We start from the raw sequence: 22,919 nt of genomic DNA, 5'->3' as shown, positions 1-22,919 counted from the left end.
GCTAGGGACTGGAGAAAGGGAGGGATGCATAATAGGTAAGACAGAGAGGATTTTTAGGGCAATGAAACTACAATGGTGGACACATTATTATGTATTTGTCCAGACCCATAAAATGTACAATACCAAGAGTGAACCCTAATGTAAACTGTGGTCTTTGGGTGATAATATGTCAATGTAGGTTCATCAATTGTAACAAATGTCACCCTGGGACAGGTTGTTGATAATAGGGGAGGGTATACATGAATGGGAGCAGTGGGTATATGAGAAATTTTTGTATCTTTCTCTCAATTTTGCTGAGAACTTAAAACTGCTCTAAAAAGTAGTCTATTAAAAAAAGCAATCCATTTTGTATGTATCAGTTGTCAAATATTCAAAAGAATAATTCCCAGAGTTTATTTGGGTATAGAAAATTGGGCATTATCACAGGCTGCTAACAAGGTATCCAAATTAGTATAACTTTTCTGGAGGGCATTCTGGCAAATACATCAAAAGCCTTAGAAAACATGCCTACTTTCTGCCTCATTGATTCTCATTATGGGAACTGAACAAAGAAAAAAATTCTGTAAGTAGGCAAAGTTGTATTTCCAAGAATGTTCACCTAAAACTTGTTTATGGTGATCAAAGTGTAAATGACGTAAATGATTAACACTGGAGACATATACCATAGAATATTGCACAGCTTATATGGAAAATTACCTTCCACGAAGACTTTTAATGATTAGCATGTCTTAATCAGGGATTTATTTGAAACCTTTATTAGAAGTAAACAGTATTCTATGGACTCCCAAGACCAGGATATATATGGATTGCAGAGGCTGAGGGCTGAAGTTGCCACACCTGATTCATGGGATTCCCACTTCAGGAGTCCGCTTCATTTTTTGTTTCTCAGTTTGTCTCGATTTGGTTTGGTTTTTATGTGGCCACCAAAATTGTTCCAGTGTGTGCTTGTGTCCTCTATTTTTCTATGTATATTTTAGACAGGGTCCTGTTCTGTTGCCCAGGCTAGACTGCAGTGGTGCAATCATGGTTCACTGCAGCCTTGACCTCCTGGACTTGAAAAAGCCTCCCATCTCTGCCTCCCAAGTAGCTAGGACTACAGGTGTGCACCACCAACCTAGCTAATTTTTTTCTTATTTGTAGAGATGGGGTTTCGTCATGTTGCCCAGGCTGGTCTCCAACTCCTGGGTCCAAGTGATCCTCCCATCTGGGCCTCTCAATGTGTTGGGATTACAGGAATGAGCTACTGCACCTAGCCTCCAACTCTATATTACTTTTGGGTTCATATGCCTAATAAACATTAATCAGAATCTGTGATCCAATGTCAAATTCCTATGGGCATCTAAAGCCTGGCTTGAGGGTCCCTTCCTGATCCAATCATCAGTGGTGGGGGACAGGTCACATGGCAGGCTGCACAGTCAGGATTATGGCAGGAGTGGATTAGAATGGGGTGTGAGGATAGGTAAATTGACTATCCTGTCTGTTACACATAAAAATTGTTCATGACATAAAGTCCAGTGAGAAAAGTCAATTGTTTATATGTGAAAAAGACCAGTTATCTACAAATCTACATTAAGAGGTTATATCTGTACCATGAACAAGATGATTTGCTTTCTTTACATTTTTCAAGTTTTTAAAACAATGGATATGAACTTCTATCAGGTATAAATTAATAATTGATGAAGATATTAATACAGACAATTAGGGTTATTTTTTCCCTTTCCTATTTTTCCATGCTACTTTTAATGGCAAACTACATAGTAACCTTATCAGTTTTTTAAACAAGTGAGTGAGTGGGAAATGGAGATACAGCGACTTCCCACTTCACTGTATATTTGGATATTACAGGATACTACTCAAACAGAAAAGCCTGATCAGTAGAAAATATTGCTGCAATACATCCCTCCTGGGTTCCTGTCCTCTGAATAGGGATTTTAAATTTACCTTTCAGGGTATCTTACACTGCAGGCAAAACCTTGAGATCTGTTATAACATTTGCCCTTTGTTTAATGTTTCTATAACTTTTTAGAATAAAGTAGTAAGACATTATTAATTAAATATACCTCCAGTTGACATTTATGCCCATGTGGATATGGGTCTGACTCAAGGGAAATAACGAGAACATCATTTCCTTTGGACCTATAAGGAAGAATTAAGTTGTGTAAGGTGTCAATACATTTAGAATGTTTACATCTGTTCTACAAAATCATCATGGAGAAAGCCAATATACGTCTTCCAGATAATTGTGAGGGAAAGTACTTCACACTTTGAATCTTTTCATTTTCATCATAATAATATATTCTATGTACTTTCTTAAACTGAACTGAATCAAATAGATTTAAACTATGAGATGGTACTAAATGTTTAGATACTTATCTTAACATAGTCCTCAAAATACTGTGGGGAAAATTCCAGACATCAAGTTAACTTTACTTATAAAGGCAGAATAAAATATACATAGCTTTCTGGCTTTCTAAGCAACACACTACAACTGATTTTACATGAAATATTTTAGTGTCTCAAAAAGTTATAGCTGAAGGCTGAGCGCTGTGGCTCACGCGTGTAATCCCAGCACTTTGGGATGCTAAGGTGGGCGGATCACCTGAGGTCAGGGGTTCAAGAACAGCCTGACCAACATGGTGAAACCCCATCACTACTAAAAATACAAAATTAGCTGGGCGTGGTGGCGCATGCCTATAATCTCAGCTACTTGGGAGGCTGAGGCAGGAGAACTGTTTGAACCCAGGAAGGGACGGTTGCAGTGAGCTGAGATCGCGTCATTGCACTCCAGCCTGGACAACGAGAGCAAAACTCCGTCTGAAAAAAAAAAAGAAAAAAGAAGCTATAACTGCTTCTATGACAGATTTGTTTTCTTTTCCCTCCAAGAAATTGTATTGATTGTTGCTTTTGGTCAGCTTAAGTCTTCCTTTTATCCTTAGTAATGTAGTAATGGAAGCCTAATTTTCAGCTGGGCACTCTGCAATCCAGAATAAGACACGCTTTCCAGCCTTCTTTGTCTAGGTTTTTGCCTATGACATACTTGCTAAGTGATTTTTGGAGGCTGCTCAAAAGGAGGTAACTGAACTGAGAGGAGCCTCTTTCTATTCCTCTACCTTTTGTCCACATTTTACATGTGATAACTGGAGCTTCAGCAGCCATCAAGGATGGACTAATTATCTCCAGCCCTTTTCTATTAGAGAGAAAAATAAACTTGTATGAAGTCACTCATGCCTTGTTTTTAAACTATATGCAGCTGAATCCAGTCCCAATCACCACATGAGGTTTCACTGATCTTTTCACACTGGAACACCGAAAAGTCTTCTCCTGAAAGGAATACCCTCTGCAGCTACTAACAATTAGTAGGTGGTGTTTATCACTCTGGTGATATGTTTTGGAGTGGACACCCCTAATTTTAATATTCTTCATCTGTAACATTCTGGTATTCACAATATAAAGATCATGATCTCCTCTCCAAGCTGACTTTATTGTTCAACTTCCAAAGTATTCCAGAACAAGCAACATTTCAAAATTGCATCATCAATATTAAAGGGCAAAAGTCCAATTTCTTTCATCAGACATTTACTGAATAGTGTCTATGCAGCAGCCACTAGACTGGCACTGGAGTTATCAAGTCAGACAGTTGCTATTCAGATTAATTCAGCAAGGTGCATTCAAATTACTCATGAAATCTCTTTCAAAGTCTAAAACGCTGATTTATAACTTGAATCTTGACATAATGCGGTGGGGATGGGGAAGTGGTAAAATTACATGAAGCTAACCCTGAAGGCAAGTTCTAAAGTTCACCAGCGAAAAATATCTTTGCTTTTGAAAATGCTTCCACTGGGGAAGGAAGGGGTAAGGCCAGTGGGAGGAATGAGGTGAAGCCACTGGGGGAAAATGTTCACCATTAACCTGTACTTTAAGACACCTTTGAGAGTAGTCTCAAGGTGCAAACATCATCAGTTTTATTTTATAGGAGTAAGTTGCTACAGCAAATGCAAAAATATCAATCTTCTCTTGTTCTGCTTAAGCCTGCAAATCTGTGGGCACTTGATTCACTGCTGACTTCAAAACCCTTACTCAGTCATGAAGCTCCCTGTTGCTTAGAGTATATAATCATGCAGTTATGTTAAAAGCTCTGAGATGTCCTGCAGTGAAGAATGCTGGTTAACTTTGATCCTATCATATCATCTAGGATGAAATTATTGGGGTCCAAAGCTGACTTCAAGGAAAGCAAAGGAGAAGGAATAGAGGCAGGGAGCCCCCAAGAATTTTCTGATGCCACAGTGGGCTATGGTGACTTTTCCTAAAGTGCTGTTTGATAGTCAATGTGCCCTCTCTGACGTTCTACAAGGTGAGAACGCCTCATCAAGCCAGTTTGTCTTTGTGGTGATATCTCTGATGTTGAAAAAGACCTGACCTTTGCCTGAAGGCTTCTCCACATTCACTACACTGATAGGGTTTTTCTTCATTGTGGATTCTTACATGCTGAGCAAGGTGTGAGTTTAGTCGGAAGGCTTTCTGGCATATGTTACACTTGAAAGGTTTTTCTCCAGTATGAATTCTGTGGTGTCGAATAAGGTCTGAGGTCAAACTGAAAGCTTTTCCACACTCATTACATTGATGGTTTTTGGAGTGACTGTGAATTCTCTGATGGTGGGTGAGGAGTAGGGCCTGACTAAAGGTTTTTCCACACTCCTTGCACTCACAGGGCTCCTCCTGGCTGTGAATTCTCTGGTGTCGATTAAGGTGAGAGCTGCGCCTAAAATTTTTTCCACAATGGATACATAGATAAGGTTTCTCTCCAGTATGAATTCTGAGATGTTCCAAAAGGCCTGCATTCTGGCTAAAGACTTTGCCACACTCGTTGCACTGATAAGGCTTCTCACCAAGATGGATTTTCTGATGTCTGACGAGGTGTGAACTCCTCTGAAAGGCTTTCCCACACTCATGACACTGATGACCTTTCTCTCTAGAGAGGACTTTATGTCTTGTAAGACTGGAACTCTGACACACATCAGACTCGCAGAGTTTCTTTCCCGTGTGTGTACTCGCATGTTCAATCAGGTCTGAGTGCTGGAGGAATCCCTGCCCACATTCTGAGCATTTATACTCAGTCTCCTCTTTGGGCTTGGCCTGCTGCCTTTCCAAGTTAGAGCCCTCATTATGAGCCTCCATGGGTTCAGATATTTTCCCAGATGACTCTACTCTTCCACAAGAGTCTGTTACTACAACAAGCTTCCCATTCTCAATCCTTGTCTCCTCACCTGCAATATTAAATATATACCACCAATTACTTGTCTTTTGATGCTTGGGGAAAGGAATCTGCAACTAGAAGGAAAAAAAAAACTTAATGAAGCCATGTGTGCAAAGTAAAAACACTGTGGATGCTTGTGATTGTATAAAAGAGTTACAGAATGGTACACAAGACATTGTTAACTATGACTGCCTTTGGGGAAAGATGGGGAATTCTGGTGGGAGGTAACTTATTTTAAATAGTTTAAATTTTATCATGTGATACCACACACAGAGTAGCTAGCAAGCAAGCAAATAAACTGTCTAAAAGGGCATGCCTGTACAGTCTTGAAGATAACATGTCACATGGAAAATAAAAAAGGTAGGTTAATTGAGACCCCCAGGGCCCATAAGAAAGGGACAGCATTTTAACTGAAAATGAAGAAATGTAGATGTGGTGCCAATTTTATCACTAACTGTGTAATCTTTAAAAAGTAAGGTAAATTATCTGGGCTCTGTGTCCTTATGAATAAAGAAAGAATATTGCACCATAAGACCGTGACAATAACATGAAGTTCACAAAAATGCCTTCGGCTTTCCTAATCTCCTTGGACAACAGTAACTGCTCTCCTGTGTGGTTCAACAAAGTTTTTATCTCAATGCTGTGATAATTTATTCATGTCTATCTCTCTCCCTGCACCCCTGATGCACAATGCCCCAAGAGACTGTAAGCACATGCAGAGCAGACTTTGTTTTCTCTAGCACAGAGCCTGGTACATAACAGACATTAAACAAATGTTTACTAAATAAATGGCCTGTGTCCTAAGGGTGAAATTAAATGAAAATAGAGAAAACTTAAGCTCAGATAGATACACAAGCAGACGGGTGAGAAGAATGTCAAGTTTTTTGTTTTGTTTCATTTTATATTTTTATTTACCAGTTTTTCTTGTAGCTAAGGATAACTCTTTAAAGGCTAGGAGCATGACTGGGGATGCAAAGTCAGAATGAGAGAGTAAAAGGAAAGCTGGATGGAGAAAATAGAAGAAAGAGACTCTAAGCAGCACTAATAACAAAGGAGGGTTAATCAGTGTGAGCAAGTTAATTCAGCAGATAATTAAAAAGGAGAGAGTAGATGACAGCCAAAAGGAAAAGTGAAAGTGAAGAGATTAGTAAGGAGATATCAGAGAAAGGAAGGTCACAGGTGAGGAGTGAAGAAATTAAATAAAGTAATAATGTACTGTGTACAAAGACCCTCTACGACAGAATGAAGTATTCAGTCCTACATGGGGGCAGGGGGCAGGAGTGAGAGATTAAGGGAAAGGAATAAGACTCTTTCAGTAATGATATAATCACATATACAACTTTAAAAAAGCAAGAGAGGATGAAACCAAAAGAACCCTGAATTTTGAATAGAAAATAACATTTTCAACAGATCCAGGGGGTAAGGAACATTTTCAAGAGTCTACTGATGTTACATTCACTTTTTTTGAGACATGGTCTTGCTCTGTTGCCAAGGCTGGAGTACAGTGGTGCAATCACATAGCTCACTGCAGTCTTGAACTCCTGGGCTCAAGCAATCCTCTTGCCTCAGCCTCCCAAGTGGCTAGGACTACAGCTGCATGCCACCACGCCTAGCTATTTATTTATTTATTTATTTTTTGTAGAGACGAGGTTTCACTATGTTTCCCAGGCTGGTCTCAAACATCTGGCTTCAAGCAATCCTCCCACTTTGACTTCCCAAAGTACTGGGATTACAAGTATGAACCACCACGGCAGCCACATTTACTTTTTGTATTTAAACTATATACCCATCACTGATTACATGGTACAAATTCATTTCTACAAGGCTATTGAGAAAAGGTAGGCCCCTTTCTTTCAGCCACTTTATTCAGAATGCTCCCAGAAGAAAGGTAACTTTGAAGGTGACTTGGAAATTGAACAGAGGAATAGGTAGCATGTAAAGCATGGTTTTAGATATGAAATCAGCCATTCATCAAATAGACATTTATTGAGGGTCTACGCTAGGCCAGGGACTGTAGCTGACTCAGGAAACAAAACCCTTCCCTTTTAGTCTGGCAAGAGAAAAAGAGAAGCAAACCAGAAACTACAATATAATGTAATCAGTCCTATGACAGGAAAAAAAAAAAAAAAAAAGAAGAAATGAAAAAATGTGAGGAGCAAAAATTAGGAAGAAGAACTTCAGTGACAAAGAAAATAAAGGAGGCTGAACGAGGTGGCTTGTACCTATGCCAGCACTGTGAGAGGCCCAAATGGGAGAAATACTTAAGACCAGGAGTGCGAGACCAGCCAGCGCAATATAGGGAGACCCTGTCTCTACAAATAATTATAATAAAAAGCCAGGTGTGGTGGTATACACACCTGTAGTCCCAGCTACTTGGGAGGCTAAGATGAGAGGATCACTTGAGACTGGAAGGTCAAGGTTATAGTGAGCTATGACTGTACCACTGCACTCCAGCCTGAAGACAGAGCAAGACCCTGTCTCAATAGAAAAACAACAACAAAAAAGAAAATATAGAAAAAAAAAATCCAGGTGACATTTAGAAATGAAAGATAGTGGCCATTTACAATAATTTGAAGGAAATTTTTAAAAAATGGCTTTCTTTGCCTTGGTTAAGAAACGAGCACTACTTGTTTTTTTTTTTTTTTTTTTGAGACAGAGTCTCGCTGTGTCACCCAGGCTGAAGTGCACTGGTGTGATCTCGGCTCACTGCAACATCTGCCTCCTGGGTTCAAGCAATTCTCTGCCTCAGCCTCCCAAGTAGCTGGGATTACAGGCACCCGCCACCACACCTGGCTAATTTTTGTATTTTTAATAGAGACGGGGTTTCACTGTCTTGGCCAGGCTGGTCTTGAACTCCTGACCTTGTAATCCACCTGCCTTGGCTTCCCAAAGTGCTGGGTTTACAGGCAAGAGCCACCATGCCTGGCCACTACTTGTTTTTTTTAAGAGATGTTGCCCAGACTGAAGTGCAGTGACACAATCATTGCTCACTGCAGCCTTGAACTGGGCTCAAGCCATCCTTCTCCCTTAGCTTCCCAAGTAGCTGGCCTAGCACTACTTTTTTTATTCACCCCTACAGTAAGAGGAAGAAGAGCAAAGTGAAGGTCCAGGTTCCCTTTGTACCCTTTCCTTGCTATTTTGTTCAACTAAAATATATGGGGTGATAGACATCTCTTATCTCTTGATAGTGTTCTGATTAGACCATAATTATTTCACATTTGTGAAAACTCGTTGACCTGTACATCTAAAAAGAGTGAATTTTACTACATGTAAATTATGCTTCAGTAAACCTAACTCAAAACAAAAGCAAAAAACAAAAGACAAGGGTGCTAAGCAGAACCTCAGAGGGAAAGGCACAGTCCACCACATCTCACACACAGCAGATGCAATCCAGTTCTTACCCTTCTCTTTCTCAGGCTTTGTAACTTCACACTCAGGCCGAACCTGCTGTTCCTGCACTCCTCTCAGGGGGGACATCTCCTCCACAAGTATTTTTTGTTCCTTTGCCTGGTCTGGATCCTAGGGACAATTAGGTATATGGAGGCATAATTAGATACAGGTGGGTTTAGGAAACTGCTGTTCAGAAAAACACCTACATGTTAAAAAAGAGAACAAAGAGAAACCCCAGAGGGGCAAAGAAAAGAAGATGGGGAATCTGGCACACATTGTTTTCTCCCAGCAAGGGCCAGGTAAGGTTGAGGTAAGACCTATAGAAATGAACAGCTAGACTGGAAAAAAACTGAATCAAAGCTTAGTAATTCTCCTTCCGCTGGTGAGCCCACGTCCACCTGTCTGGCCAGAGATCTCAATTTCTGCATTCCTGAAAAAGAGCACATCTGACCCTTACCACCTGTTGTCCTGTTTCTCCAAGATCCAGCTGCAAATCCTCCAGAACCACCACCATGTCCTCCCCGCTCTCTGGGTGATGCTCCTACACCCAGGCCTGGAGCTCCTTAGGCAGGATGGTCAGAAACTGCTCCAGCACCAGCAGCTCCAGGATCTGCTCCTTGGTATGGGTCGCAGGCTGTAGCCACTGTTGACAGAGCTCCCGGAGCCGACTTAGTGCTTCTCGAGGTCCTGTGGTCTCTTCATAACACAACTGCCTGAATTGTTTGCACAATGGCTCCTGTCCAAGGCCTTTACTGTTTCCTTGCAGCTTGAATCCCTGTTCCCAAGTAGAGTAGTGATCCTCCCTCACTACCCGAAGCCCCTCCTTCTTCAGATTCAGGGGAGCCAGGGAATGGGCACTCACCAGTGCTGTCGCCATCCCCAGCTTCAGACTGCTCTCCTTGTTTTGGAGAACTTTCTTTGGACTGTATCTTCAGAGACACTCCTAAAAATATAGTAGCAGGAACGATAGAAACAGTAATAGTACTGCTAACAAGAACAGTAACATTTTCTTGGGTTTATACATTTCCTATTATCCATTTTTTTCTCTCTGAAACAACCATTTCTAAACATATATACAGAAGGAAAAAACTATCTTACAGAATACCCTCTAATGTAGAAAGAATAATAGATTTGAAAAATCACCATTTTGCAGCCCTCAAAATAACTGAGGCTAGGCACTGTGACTCACCCTTTCATTTCAGCACTTTGGGAGGCTGAGGTGGGAAGACTGCTGAAGCCCAGGAGTTTGAGTCCAGCCTGGGCAACATAGTGACACCGGGCATGGTGGCACATGCCTGTAATCCCAGCTACTCGGGAAGCTCAGGAGAGAGAACTGCTTGAGCCCAGGAGTTTGAGTTCAGCCTGGGCAACCATAGCAACCCCAAGACCTGTATTTGAAAAGGAAGAAAAGAGAGAAAATGAAAGAAAGAAAAAGAAAAGAAAAAAGACAAGTGAAAGTCAGACAAGGAAATAGGGAAAGTTTTTTCAGACAGAGAAAAAGACAGCATAAAGCTGTTGGATGTTCAGTGTAGTAGTTAGTTATGGCCGGGAAAACGTTATACGGAGCCAGAATCCTGGGAAACATCTACACGTAACAAAGAGAAGTGAGATGGAACTGGAAAGGTAGGAGGAGAAAAAAGACAATAGTATCCAGAAGGTCAAGGAGGTCTATTTCTGCAAATGTGGAATGGTGGAAAGACCCTGGGCCTTAGACAGGCCTGGGTTCCAATACAGCCCTGTCACTTACATGCTGTGACCTGGGGCAAGTTACTTATCCTTTTGGACTTAGTTCACTCATTTGTAAAATGAAGATAATACCTAATTCACAGAAGTTTTGAGGCAAATGAGATAATTCTAAAGAACATGAGGAATTCATTGATTTATAAGGGAAATGATATGAACACAGTGTTCAAGAGTGTGAAATGCTATACGATGGTGGATTAATCTAAGACCTGGCATAGATACTTGATTCAAAAACAAAGATGTCATTAGTGACCTCTGTGAAGGTAATTTTGGTAGTAAGAATAGCTAGCCTGCCGTAGGAAATGAGAAAATGGAGAGAGTGAGCATAAATGACAAATTTCAAAAAAGTAATACATTGAATGGAACAAGAGAAATAGGGCAGAAACTAGAAAGGGCTAATGTAGAGTATAAATATGTTTGCGACTTCAGTTACTGTCCTTATGCTGATGATTTCCTTATTCTTCAGGTCAGACATCTCAAGTGTCACACTTGAATTTCCTTCTGCCTATTTGGGACCAGGATACCCTACAGAAGCCTCTCAAATCCAACGTGTCAAAAATGAACTCAGACAATTCCCTATCATCCTTTGCGGCAGGCCCTTGGTATGTGGAGATTTAGTATTCTTGACTTTGACTATGCTTGAGTGTCCCTATAGATCAGTGAAATACCATCTGTCAGCTGCTGATACATGCCTTTGAATCAATGTGCATGTGGTAAGTGGCAGAACGGGGGAAGGCTCACTTAATCAGTGGCTTAGCCTTCAAATAGTTTGCTGTTACATATTCCTGAATGTGTATATAGTAACACTTCCCAGCTGATAATTATTTTTCTTAGTCAAAATGAACTTAAACTTTAAAAAGCCAATTCCTAGTATTCTTAATATAAGTAAAAAAGTCCAAGAAAGTGATGATTATCAGTGAAACCCTGTGTCTACTAAAAATACAAAAAATTAGCTGGGCGTGGTGGCACATGCCTGTAGTGCCAGCTACTCGGAGGCTGAGATAGGAGAATAACTTGAACCCAGGAGGCAGAGGTTGCAGTGAGCCGAGATCACGCCACTGCACTCCAGCCTGGGTGACAGAGTGAGACTCTGTCTCAAAAAAAAGTGATGATTATTAGCCAGAAAATAAAAGGTTGGTATTATAATGGTTAATTTCATGTCTCAACTTACCTGGGCCACAGGGTGCTCAGATATTTGGTCGAACATTATTCTGGATGTTTTTGAAATCAGATTAACATTTAAACTGGTAGACTGTAGACTAAAACAGACTGCCCTCCATAATGTTGGTGGGCCTCATCCAAGTAGTTAAAAGTCTGACAAGAACAAAAAGGCTGACTCACCCCTGAGTAAGAGAATTCTTCCTGTCTAAAATGCTTCAAACTGAATCATCAGCTTTCTTCTTGCCATCAGACTTGGAACTAAAACAGCTCTTCCTGAATCTCAATCCTATGGCCTTCAGACAGGAACTACACCATCAGCTCTCCTGGTTCTCAGGCCTTTGGGCTTGAGCTGGAACTAAACCATTTGCTCTCCTGGGTCTCCAGCTTGAAAACTCACTCTGAAGATACTGGGACTTGCCAGCCTCCATAATGACCTATGCTAATTCCCTATAGTAAATCTCTTTCTAGATCTCTATCTATCTTTACCAATATAGATACCCTAGTTATGCAAATAATGATACAAATACAGGCATTTGTGTGTGTGTGTGTGTGTGTGTATATATATATATATAATTCATATTACTATTTATGCATATATGCCTGTATTTTTATTATTACATCTATAGAGATATCTTACCAATATCAGTATATAAATATATCTATGCCACATACATATATATATACTGATATCTATATCAGTATTGGTATATAAATAAATATGTGGTATGATGTTGATACGTATATATAGAGTACAATGTGTGTGTGTGTGTGTGTTTTTTTTTTTTTCCTTTGAAACGGAGTCTTCCTCTATTGCCCAGGCTGGAGTGCAGCGGTGCGATCTTGGCTCACTGCAACCTCTGCCTCCTGGGTTCAAGTGATTCTCCTCCCTTAGCCTCCCAAGTAGCTGGAATTACAAATGCCTGCCATGACACCCAGCTAATTTTTGTATTTTTAGCAGAGACAGTGTTTTACCATGTTGGCCAGGCTGGTCTCGAAATCCTGACCTCAAGTGATTCACACTCCTCAGCCTCCCAAAGTACTGGGATTACTGGCCAGGTATGATGCTGAATTAGTGGTGAGTTCATTTCTATAATGTGATTAAATATATCAAACACAATATATAATAATTTGATAAACTGTTTTGGGAGGAGCTCCATCTACCCAGCTATTTGAGCCAGAAAACTGACCATTCCTTCCTCCTTTCATATCTCATATATCTGATCAATCAAGTTCTATTGATTCTATTGCTTAAATCTCTCTCAAATCAATCCACTTCTCATCCCCTTTGCCATCATCTTCTCCTACCCGGACTACTGTGACAAACAGACTGGACTGACACATCAATCTATTTTCCACACACAAACAGTGATCATTCTAAGGAGGATATGAAGTATTATTATATACCTGCTATGCCTGTTACATATAATGGCTGATTATTACCCTTAAGCTTAAGTTCAAAACATTTAATATGGTTTAAATTGTTTTTTGATCTAATGAACTACTTTATTTCCTCAAATCTGCAATACTCCTTCTTGCTCATTGGCCCTTCCACAGCTTATTCCTTCTGCTTGGACCACCCTCCAACCCTCCAATTTTTTTCTTGTTAATGCCCACTCACACTTCATGTCTCAGCATAATAAAACAATGAGCCAGGACAACTATATTACATGTTTCACATATATTAATTATTTAACTCTCACACAACCCTATAAAGAAGATACTATTCCTAATTTCATCGTGCAGAGAAGGAAATTGAGACAGGGAGAGTTGAAGAACTTACACAAGGTATCAAGCTAAACCTCAGATCTTTCCTCCAGTATCTCTTGCACCCACAGGCCCAAAACTTTATATTTGCCTTCTCTCTTACTGCCACACCCTACATCTGACCCAGTAGCAAATATTATTGGCTCTATTTTCAAAGCAGATCAATAATCTGACCACTGGCTCCACCTGAATTACTTGGAATTTAAAAAAATTACTCTTAACTTTTAAATTTTCTTGATTCCATTCTTGCCCACTTACAATCTATTATCATCATGAGTCTCCACGTAAAGATGCTTTAAAACATAAGTCAGATCATGTTTTCTTCTGCTCAAAACCCTCCAAAAACCCTCACCAAGACAAAATTCCTTACATGATACAGTCATCATTTACTCTACACTTTTCCTCTCCATACCCCAATCTCTCTGACATCATTCCCTACAAAGGTCGCCTTTGTTCACTGCTCCAACCACTCTGGTCTTCCCGTTATTCCTCAAATATGCCAAGCAAGCTCCTGCTTTAGGACCTTTGCACTTGCTATTCCCTCTACCTAGAAAGTTCCTGTCCGCAAAAGCCACTTAGATCTTTCCACCCACCTCCTTCAGATTTCTGCTCAAATATTACCTTCTCGGTGACGCCTACATTTAATACCTACTTAAATTTGCGCTCAGTGGATGAAAAATATGCAGCAGAAGGTTGTACTCGGTTAACTAGATCCACAGCTTCATCACTATCACAGGCCCCAGGGCGGACATCTCTGCTACGAACCCCGCCCCCTCGGTCGAGAGAAGGTTCTCTGCACCTGCGGGGAACCAGCTGCTCCCTAGGCCCCTAAGCCTCAGTTCCGCCCCAGCCCGGGGCCCAGCTCCAGGGTCCGCTCACCTGGCCAAGGGGCCTCAGAGGAGCCAAACGCTCTGAAACACCATCTTAGCGCATCACCGAGGGTCAGCTCTAGCTCTTCGGAGCACCTTTTTCTCCGCTCTAGGAAAGCTGGAGGACCGTGGCTCGATGGTGCCACTGCTCAGGCATAGCCAAAGGAGACTAACATGGGTACCGCCTGCTGAGCATAGCTGGGAGGGTCATTTCGTTGCGAGCTGAGATTGTTGGGTTTTTTTTTTTTTAGTTCTTTCTCATTTTAAAGCCAATGTTTATTTTATTGATGTAAAAACAGGCCAGCTCCGTTGAGTGATACCACAAACAACCAATATTTTCACTTTGCTCACATAAATAAAACACACACACTTCGCCATTTTTTCCCAATTTAAAAATTCATCAAACACAATGGCAAAAATAGTTGTCAAAGTACTTCGAAAATTAAACTAAACAATGACATACGTTTGGATTTAAAGGTTTAAGGTAATAAGAAATTAAGTCTATTACTGTGAGAGAAAATAAATCAACAACACTTTGCAATGAATGTAAGTTTTAGGGGGAATAAAAGCAACAGATATCACTTTATCAAAATAAATTCTACAACAGAGAATAGAAATAGTCTCTCTTCCCACAGTATCACAAACTGGGTTTTTATAGTTTTTGAAGAAGATAAACTCTTTGAGTGCTTATACATTGCTGGTGGAAATGTAAATTAGTTCTGTCACTGTGGAAAGCAATTTAGAAATTTCTTAAAGAACTTAAAACAGAGCTCTCATTTGACCCAGTAATTCCATTATTGGGTATATACCCAGAGCAATATAAACTGTTCTACCATAAAGACCCATGCATTCGTATGTTCATCACAGCACTTTTCACAATAGCAGAGACATGGAATCAACCTAGATGCCCATCAGTGGTGGACTGGATAAAGAAAATGTGGTACATACACCATGGAATATCACGTAGCCATAAGAATGAGATCATGTCCTTTACAGCAACATGGATGCAGCTGGAGGCCATTTATCCTAAGCCAATTAACACAGGAACAGAAAACCAAATACTGCATGTTCTTACTTCTAAGTGGGTGCTAAACATTGAGTAGACATGAACACAAACAGGGGAACAACAGATACAAGGACTTCTTAAGGGTGGAGGGTGACAGGGAGGTGAAGATTGAAAAGTTACCTATAAGGTACCATGCTACCACCTGGATGACGAAATCATTTGTACACTAAACCCCAGCAGTATGCACTTTATTCATGTAACAAACCTGCACATGTACCCACTGAACCTAAAACAAAAGTTGGAAGAAAGAAAAAAAAAAAACTCTTTAAAAACTCTGAACAAACTTTTCTGTTTAACCGATCAGTTGATAGAAGCTTTGAAATATCATTAAATATACAAACCATTGTACTATGACATGTAATTTATTCAGTGTTTCAAGCATTGAAATTATCACAATAGAAAAGAAAAAGCTATCAGTTTCATTATCACAAGCAGTTATCTTTTCTTCTTAGGTGACTGAATGTATCTTTGAAAGCATATTTTTAAAGTAAAAATTAAATATGTTTACTTTAAAACTTTTCATTAGGCCAAAAAATCTAGTCAATATAAATGTGTTACTAATTAGAAGTCAATATTCTTTCTTGAAGGGAAAACTCATATATCTTATTTTTTAATATCTAGAAAAGGACTTTTTAAAAAATTATATAAGGGATAAAAAATTTAATTTAAATAGAAAGTAAATACTATTTTACTCCTCCTCTAAAATTCCCTACCATTACTAGTTCCTTAAATCTGTCACTTTTATTATCAAGGCTGACATTATTGGCATTGCATTGGATATCCCATGAAAATCAAAACCTTTAAAATAGCTAGACAAAGAAGAGTTTTTAAAAATTTACAAGGTGTGCATTTTTCATTTAAACAGTCTGTTTGTATCTTTTGGGAGGGGTAGGGGTAGATAAGGTGAGAATAGCTCAAAACACTATTATCACCAGGAGGGACAAAATACTAAAATACAAATCAATTTTCAAACTTGAGGTTTTCATTTTCCAGGATTATCCTCATTTTTGTAAACTATAGTGATCGCGTTTCTACCAGGTCCATTCATAGGATATTCAAGATAAGAACTTTCTTTTCCATATCATCAGTAGAGATGCTATTGCATTACAAGTCATGCCACCATGCTGCAGCATAAGATTTACAGTTCTTATCTTCTGGTAATGATGCTTCCTGCTCTTCTCTCTCCTTGTACCTATACAGGAAGGTCTCATTCATTACTCTGAGTTTTTAAATTTTAATTTGTCCAGTGATTGTTCTAAACAATCAAAGCCTACAAATGAATCTAACGAATTTATAGTTCAATATTAGGAAACCTACAACTTTAAGTCACCCATATTAGTAGGCTGATAAAGAAAAATCATATAATCTCCACAAATGCTACAATGTCATTTCATAAAACTCAACATATATTTCTGACTAAAAGCAGAAATTCCTAATAAAAAAGAAATAGATGGATGATTCCTTTATAAGGCAAAAATAAATATATCCCAAATATACCAAAAACATCCCTTATGTTTGATGGTGAAATCTTAGACATATCCCCCATAAATTCAGATTAAAATCTAGCTGAATTCATTGAGCTAAAAATAAAAAGAGCAATTTTGCTAAATCTATAATTTCTTACTCCCTAAATTGCTGGTAGCTAAGGTTAAGAAACACCTTCCCTTGTACTATAGAATTTTAAAACAAACATGAAATATACATTAGACCCCTTATGCCAGTGGGAGATTTTTATATTTTGTGAAACACTACTTTTGATAATTCCATAAAGCCATCTAATAATGGTCTGTGAGAACATTAATGCTATTTCATAAAATGTGTCAATTGTAAATCAGCAGTAGCCTCACTAGTTTGCTTTCTTAGGCTGTTTCTCAGCACTGAATAAAACTCAGTGTAACTCTAGTGGCTAAGACAAGTTATTTGATCTGTTCAACTTCCTGCTTGAGCAGAGTGAAGTAATAAAGTGATTCTGATAGTTTCTTGAAATGTAAACATAATACAAAATTTTCGTTGTGCTATTTTTCTTCTATTTCACAGTCCATAACTACATACTCTGGGCAAAACTACTTCAAAGGAAAAGTTGTAACCCTTTTTATTAGCTCCCCTGAGACAACAGTGATCTGCAGTCAAATTGCAACTCTTGAAATCTCTTTTAAGGCAGATTTATTGGCCAAGTCCCTCTCTAATAGCAACATTAAATGGCAAGTTAAAGCATAACTACAGCAAAAAAGCTATCATGAGTATTCCGCTGTAGGCATTAGATATACTATTTGTTGCACGGTGTGTATTTTATCTTTCTGGGAAAGAAGCTCACCAATCTTACATTGGCTTACTTAGAAGTCACAGTTTCTCAGCTGCATCTTCTTCCAAGCGAGAAAGATAAAGATATTTGATCACTGTTAGAAAATCTTTTTAGACCTTAAAGGGCATTATAGTCAAGTGTCTCCCAGAAAAACAAGTCAAAGGTAAATAACACGGAGATATATTTGCAAGATATTGGATAAAGATCTAATTTATTTATTAAAGAGTTCTTATGATCAGTAAGAAAAAAGACCAACAACGCTATAGAAGAATGGACAAAGGTTATCAGGGGAGCAGTTCACATACAAAAGAATTTCAAAAGACTCATAAATACATCTGTGAAAAGATGTTCTACCTTACTCTTAACAATAAATAAAAATGAAATGCCATTTTCACCTTAGATTGGGAAAGATCAAAAGGTTCGAAAATACAATATTGGTGATGATGTTGGTGAGTGTGTAAACACAGAAGGTGTTGTTGCAATATCTATTAAAAGCACACAGAGCTTAAATGTGACATTCTTAGACTTTCCTTGACCACTATATCAAAAAAGTTCCCCCAATACTGTCTCTAGCCCCTTACTTTCTTCACATCATACTGTAATTTGTAATTTTTGTCTATTGGCTTTTATAAGTCTGTCTCCCTCAGTAAAATGTAAAATTCTATGATGGCAAGGAGCAAGTCTAACTTGTTTCTTGGTTTATCCCCAGTACCAGCCATAGTGCCTAATACGTAGGAAGCACCTGATATTTTCCCTTTGTTTAATACTTCTATTTTGAGGTTAGCATTTCTAGATGACCAAAAGGATTCTTTTTGAGCTAATATTCATCTATTTTCAGATGAATATGCTACAGATATATTGTCCCATATCCACAGAGGCTTTCACTATAGTGCTCTGTGATAGCAAAATATAGAAAAACATCCTAACCATCCAACAAAATATGGTGCTTTCATATAATGGAATACTATAAGGTTATTTAAAAGAAAGGAAGATTCGTATGTATTGATATAAAACATCTCCAGGATGTATTAATTGAAAAGAGCAAGGTGTCAATCCTTGTGCATAGTGTGGTATAGTTTGTTCTAAGAATCGAAATATGCACATGTAACAGCATGTCTATCACCAACATGCCACAACCCCCTTTGGCAAAAATCTCAAGGTGGTGTGGTCCAGTGTCAGCCATGTCACATCCTGTGGAAGGGTAAAGGTGCCCTTCCACATCACACTGCCCCGCCAGATTCTAGAACCCCATTTCCTCACCTTCATGTCTCTGGGGGCTAATCAGTATTTTGAACTTTGAAATGGGGGTTATTAAAATGAGATAGTTTGGCTAGTGTTGAACTAAAGTCTCAGGGGCCAGGCACATATCAGTGAATGACAACAAAGGCCTTTTAATATACCATGAATGGAGCTCACTCTGAAGTTTCCCCAAGACTGGTGCTAGCCAGTCTCTCGATGCTAATTCTCCTGTCCTTGTGGTCCCTCCTGACCTGGTCTCCTCCTCATGAGTTCTACCAACTACCTTATTCTTCTTCTAGTTCTCTCTCTCGTTAGTTCAAATTGCATCATGTTGTAAGTCTCCCACAATTTCTCAGGCCTTGATCAAAGTAAAACATTCCATGGGGGTTCGGGCTGTGAGAAATAGCCTGCCTTTTATCATATTCTGCTGGGAAAAAGTGCAAGGAACATCACATTCTGCGGGAACAAGAGCCAAACTGCCTCATCATGGGAACGTCTTATCAACACATAGCAGTACGTAGCAGCAAGCCATACTGCCCAGACCCCTCCCACCTAGGCCTATAAGTACCCCAGCCTGTAAGCAGTGGTGGGCACTGGCATTAGGCTGCTTCCTCACCTCTGTGGGTGTTATGCTGGACATAAAGCCTGCATTTCCTGTTGAACTGACCTCTGTGTGTATGTCTTTCTTTAACCCTTGCCTTCCCTTCACAACCTAACAACTTTGTGTGTGTGTGTGTGAGAGTAGGTCTCGCTGTAGGTCTCGCTATGTTATTCAGGCTGTTCTTGAACTTCTAGACGTAAGCAATTCTCCCACCTCAGCCTCTAAAAGTGCTGGGATTACAGGCAAGCCATCATGCCTGGGTCTTCTTTTTTATACCTTATCATTTTCTCTTTCTCTTGCTAGTCTAGGTGGCCCTAATCTACTCAAGCGCTCTGATCGTCATCTTTTATATCTCTTTTCATGAATAAACCCTATATCCTCTTAAATCAGAATTTGGCTAATAGTCAAAGCCAAGCTTTTCTTCAAAATTTTCACTTTTAGCACATGTACTTTCATTATATGTTTTTTAAAAATCATTCAAAACTGTAGTAGGCATTTATTGGTTGTCTATCCCCCTTGCCCAAAATTACCCTGATTTTCAGTCAAGAATCCATTCCTCTACAACTGGTCTATGACTCCAGAGATAAGCCATTCCATTTCCTAAGCAATAACACTTGTTTTGAGTGGGCATGTGACCTAAGCTTATCCCATTATGGTGAATCTCTGGATTCTTGCTTGGATTGGCAACTAAGAAATGTTCTCTCTTCAGAGGTGGACCAGAAAAAAGATAACCAAACTCAGGAGCCTTGGCAGCCCTTTTGTTATATAAGGGAAACCAGCCCAAGGAAAATGACCCTTGGAAAAAAAAGTGGAGAAGAAAGCCAAAGTCCAATTAAAGCCATGCAGAAAATCCATCCTTTGTCTAGACTTTTCCTTTGTAAGAGCCACTAAATCTTTTCTATTTTCCAAGCCAGTCTGTTAACTGAAAGTAGAGGTATACACTTGGTTGAATCCTTTGTTCTTTCTGGGCTTCTTTTGGTTCCCCTGGGACAAATGAATGGCAAAACAGTCAGAGTGACAGGCGAAAAAACTTTAATAGCTGTTAACTTTTATGCTGCAACATATACCCTTGTATAAGCACACAATGTATATTCTGTATATAAGACGCCAAAAAGATATTTTTTGGGGGAAAGGTGTCAGGGGTTAAAGTGAAAGATTCACTTTTTACGAACTATCCTCCTGTAATGGTTGAATATTTTTAAAACCATGTGCACATATTACTTTTTAAAGTTAAAATAACAAAAAATAAGCTGCTAAAGGTATCTCAAAAGAAGCTTTTCCTGAGGGACTTAGTAATATGGTAAGTACAGTAGCACTGTAAAGCCTTTTAACACTTTCGGACACATAAAACTTTGTTAAAAGTCCTGCTGCACAACAAACAAGTTCTTACTTGTCATCTTTCCCTTTTGTCTTTTTGTACACCATCTCTCGGAAACTGGCTAAAATCTTATTTTCTCTCTTTCGTCTCTCTTCTTGGTTAAAGGATGCAAGAGCTCTCTTCTCATCAGCACTGTAGATCTGGTTCTCCTTACGCAGTCGTACAGCCTCCATTCTGCGATGCCTGCTGCCACTCATGACATAACCTGAGCATTCAAAAGAAGCGATCTCTTCACTTGTCAACCCAATTTCACCTCTTCGTGGGATTCGCTTTCCAGCTTTTACATACTCAGCCATAGCTGCACCTTCACCGGGGAGCAAAGCATGGCCATAGTTTAAAGGTTTCTCATCTTGAGAGGTAGGTATTATAGGTGCTTCTGGCCCTATTAAATCCATAGTATCTGCCATATTTGGCTGCTCCATCCAGGTATCTTCTGACAACTCTTCTGAGTCTTTACAGCTTGAGTCACTGGATTCTTTTTTGGTCTTCTTATTCTTCATTTTCTTGTATTTTTTTGTTTTGTGTTTCTTTTTCTTCTCTTTCTTCTTGGCTTTAACTCTCTTATCATCAACAGAGTTAGAATTTGTGTCAGAGTCTGAGTTACTGTCACTAACAGAATACTTCCTATGTTTTCTTTTAGACGACTTTTTATTTCTTGTTTTCTTGTTTCTTGAACGACTGGTCTTCTTTTTCCTATGTTCTTCCGAATTGGAATCTGAACCGCTCCTTTTCTGATGCATTATCTCTTCTTCATCCTCACCTGGGTTATGTTCGTCAGAATCTGGCTCAGGGAACTTTGGAGACGGCCCCCACACCTCAGGCGCTCCCAATTCCCCAATCCTCTCTCTCTCCTTCAGCCTCCTCTGCCGATAGTTCTCTTCCTTCTCCTTCTCATAGTCTTCCGCCCACTGCCGTTCTTCTGCATAGTAGTGGTGATGGTAGCGATATCCGCTATATGAGGTCGACGAAGAAGACGGGTAGGCGTAGTTGCGGAGCCCTGGGGGCAGCTCTCGCGACCCAGAGCGACTAAAGGGGTAAAGAGCGCCCACGTCCGATTCACTCCAAGGAGGCCTGAGGCCCTCACGGCCGCGGGAGTGAGAACGGGAACGACCATCCCCAGAGGAACATCTGCTCCGCGGGGATGGTGGGCTCCCTGAGGAGCTGCGTCGCCGCCTCCGAGAGCCCAGAATGTCCTCGGAATAGCTGGACCGGGATACTGGGGGCATGAGCCGCGCCTCACAGATGGGCGGTTACTACAGACACAGACGCTAGCTGGTGATTCGCGGCCACGCAGGCGCACTAGAATCGGCCTCCCGTGCACGGCTTCCGCTTCCTGTCACTTACCAAACGGAAAACGAATCCGCGCGCGTGCTGTGAGGCGCGGGCCTTGGCTGCGTGAAGGCTTCTTGTGGGAGGTGGGTAGGATTAGGGCGCACCTGTTTTTAGGGCTTATATTCCCCAACTTGAGCCGTGTGGGAACATAAAAGGACGAATTTGCGTCAGTGATTCCCTTTGCTGTTGAAACAGCCACTGCTCTTTTTCATTTTGCCTTTTACCATTTTGCTTATCACGCTTTGTTCTTCCCTTTCATTTCTGCCTCCTTAACTTTACCCCTCTGTGGACGATCCCTACTACCTACGCTCCTCATTTTTTCCTTCCTAAAAAAGGAAGTTGTCCACCCTCTTCATGGAGGAAATATATTTAATCACTTCCCAACCCCCCTTGTTACCACTGGAAGCAAGAAGCAGAACTTCTTTTGGAATCAGTTTGAGCTCACCCTCTAAGCTAGGTGAAGGCCAGGCCAGAGTTGTACTTTTTTTTTTTTTTTTTTTTTTTTTTTTTGAGACAGGATCTCACTCTGTCGCCCAGGTTGGGGTGCAGTGGCACGATCATGGCTCAGGGCCAACTTGACTTCCCGGGTTCAAGTGATCCTCCCAACTCAGCCTCCTGAGGAGCTGAGACTGCAGGTGCCTGCCACCACGCCAGGTTGACTTTTTAATAATTATCTGTAGAGACGGTTGTCACTTTGTTTCTGAGTCCGGTCTCAAACTCCTGGGTTCAAGCGATCCTCCCACCTCAGCCTTCCAAAGTGCTGGAATTACAGGTGTGAGCCACCATGCCCGGCCCAGAGTCATGATTTTAATTATTAAAT

The 22,919-nt window shown here is 40.1% G+C and overlaps 2 protein-coding genes across 2 annotated transcripts; both read right to left on the bottom strand.

Annotated features, from left to right (window-relative positions):
• Positions 1-3,947: 3,947 nt before the first annotated feature.
• On the bottom strand, positions 3,948-14,284 carry ZSCAN26 (zinc finger and SCAN domain containing 26). Its single transcript, XM_050788417.1, is given in 5 exon segments — positions 3,948-5,264; positions 8,656-8,773; positions 9,102-9,587; positions 9,834-10,032; positions 14,192-14,284. Coding segments are annotated over 3 exon segments (1,437 nt in total). The 5' UTR covers positions 9,522-9,587; positions 9,834-10,032; positions 14,192-14,284; the 3' UTR covers positions 3,948-4,365.
• A 6,120-nt stretch (positions 14,285-20,404) lies between these two features.
• NKAPL (NFKB activating protein like) lies at positions 20,405-22,096 on the bottom strand. Its single transcript, XM_050786193.1, has one exon. It carries the CDS (start codon positions 21,991-21,993, stop codon positions 20,776-20,778), a length of 1,218 nt encoding a protein of 405 aa, XP_050642150.1. The 5' UTR covers positions 21,994-22,096; the 3' UTR covers positions 20,405-20,775.
• Between the last annotated feature and the right edge of the window lie 823 nt (positions 22,097-22,919).

This window comes from Macaca thibetana, chromosome 4 (genome assembly GCF_024542745.1).
Source record: "Macaca thibetana thibetana isolate TM-01 chromosome 4, ASM2454274v1, whole genome shotgun sequence".
In the NCBI taxonomy this organism is placed as follows: domain Eukaryota; kingdom Metazoa; phylum Chordata; class Mammalia; order Primates; family Cercopithecidae; genus Macaca; species Macaca thibetana.
The sequence above is the reverse complement of the archived record's forward strand: the minus strand, read 5'-3'. Positions and strand labels throughout refer to the sequence as shown.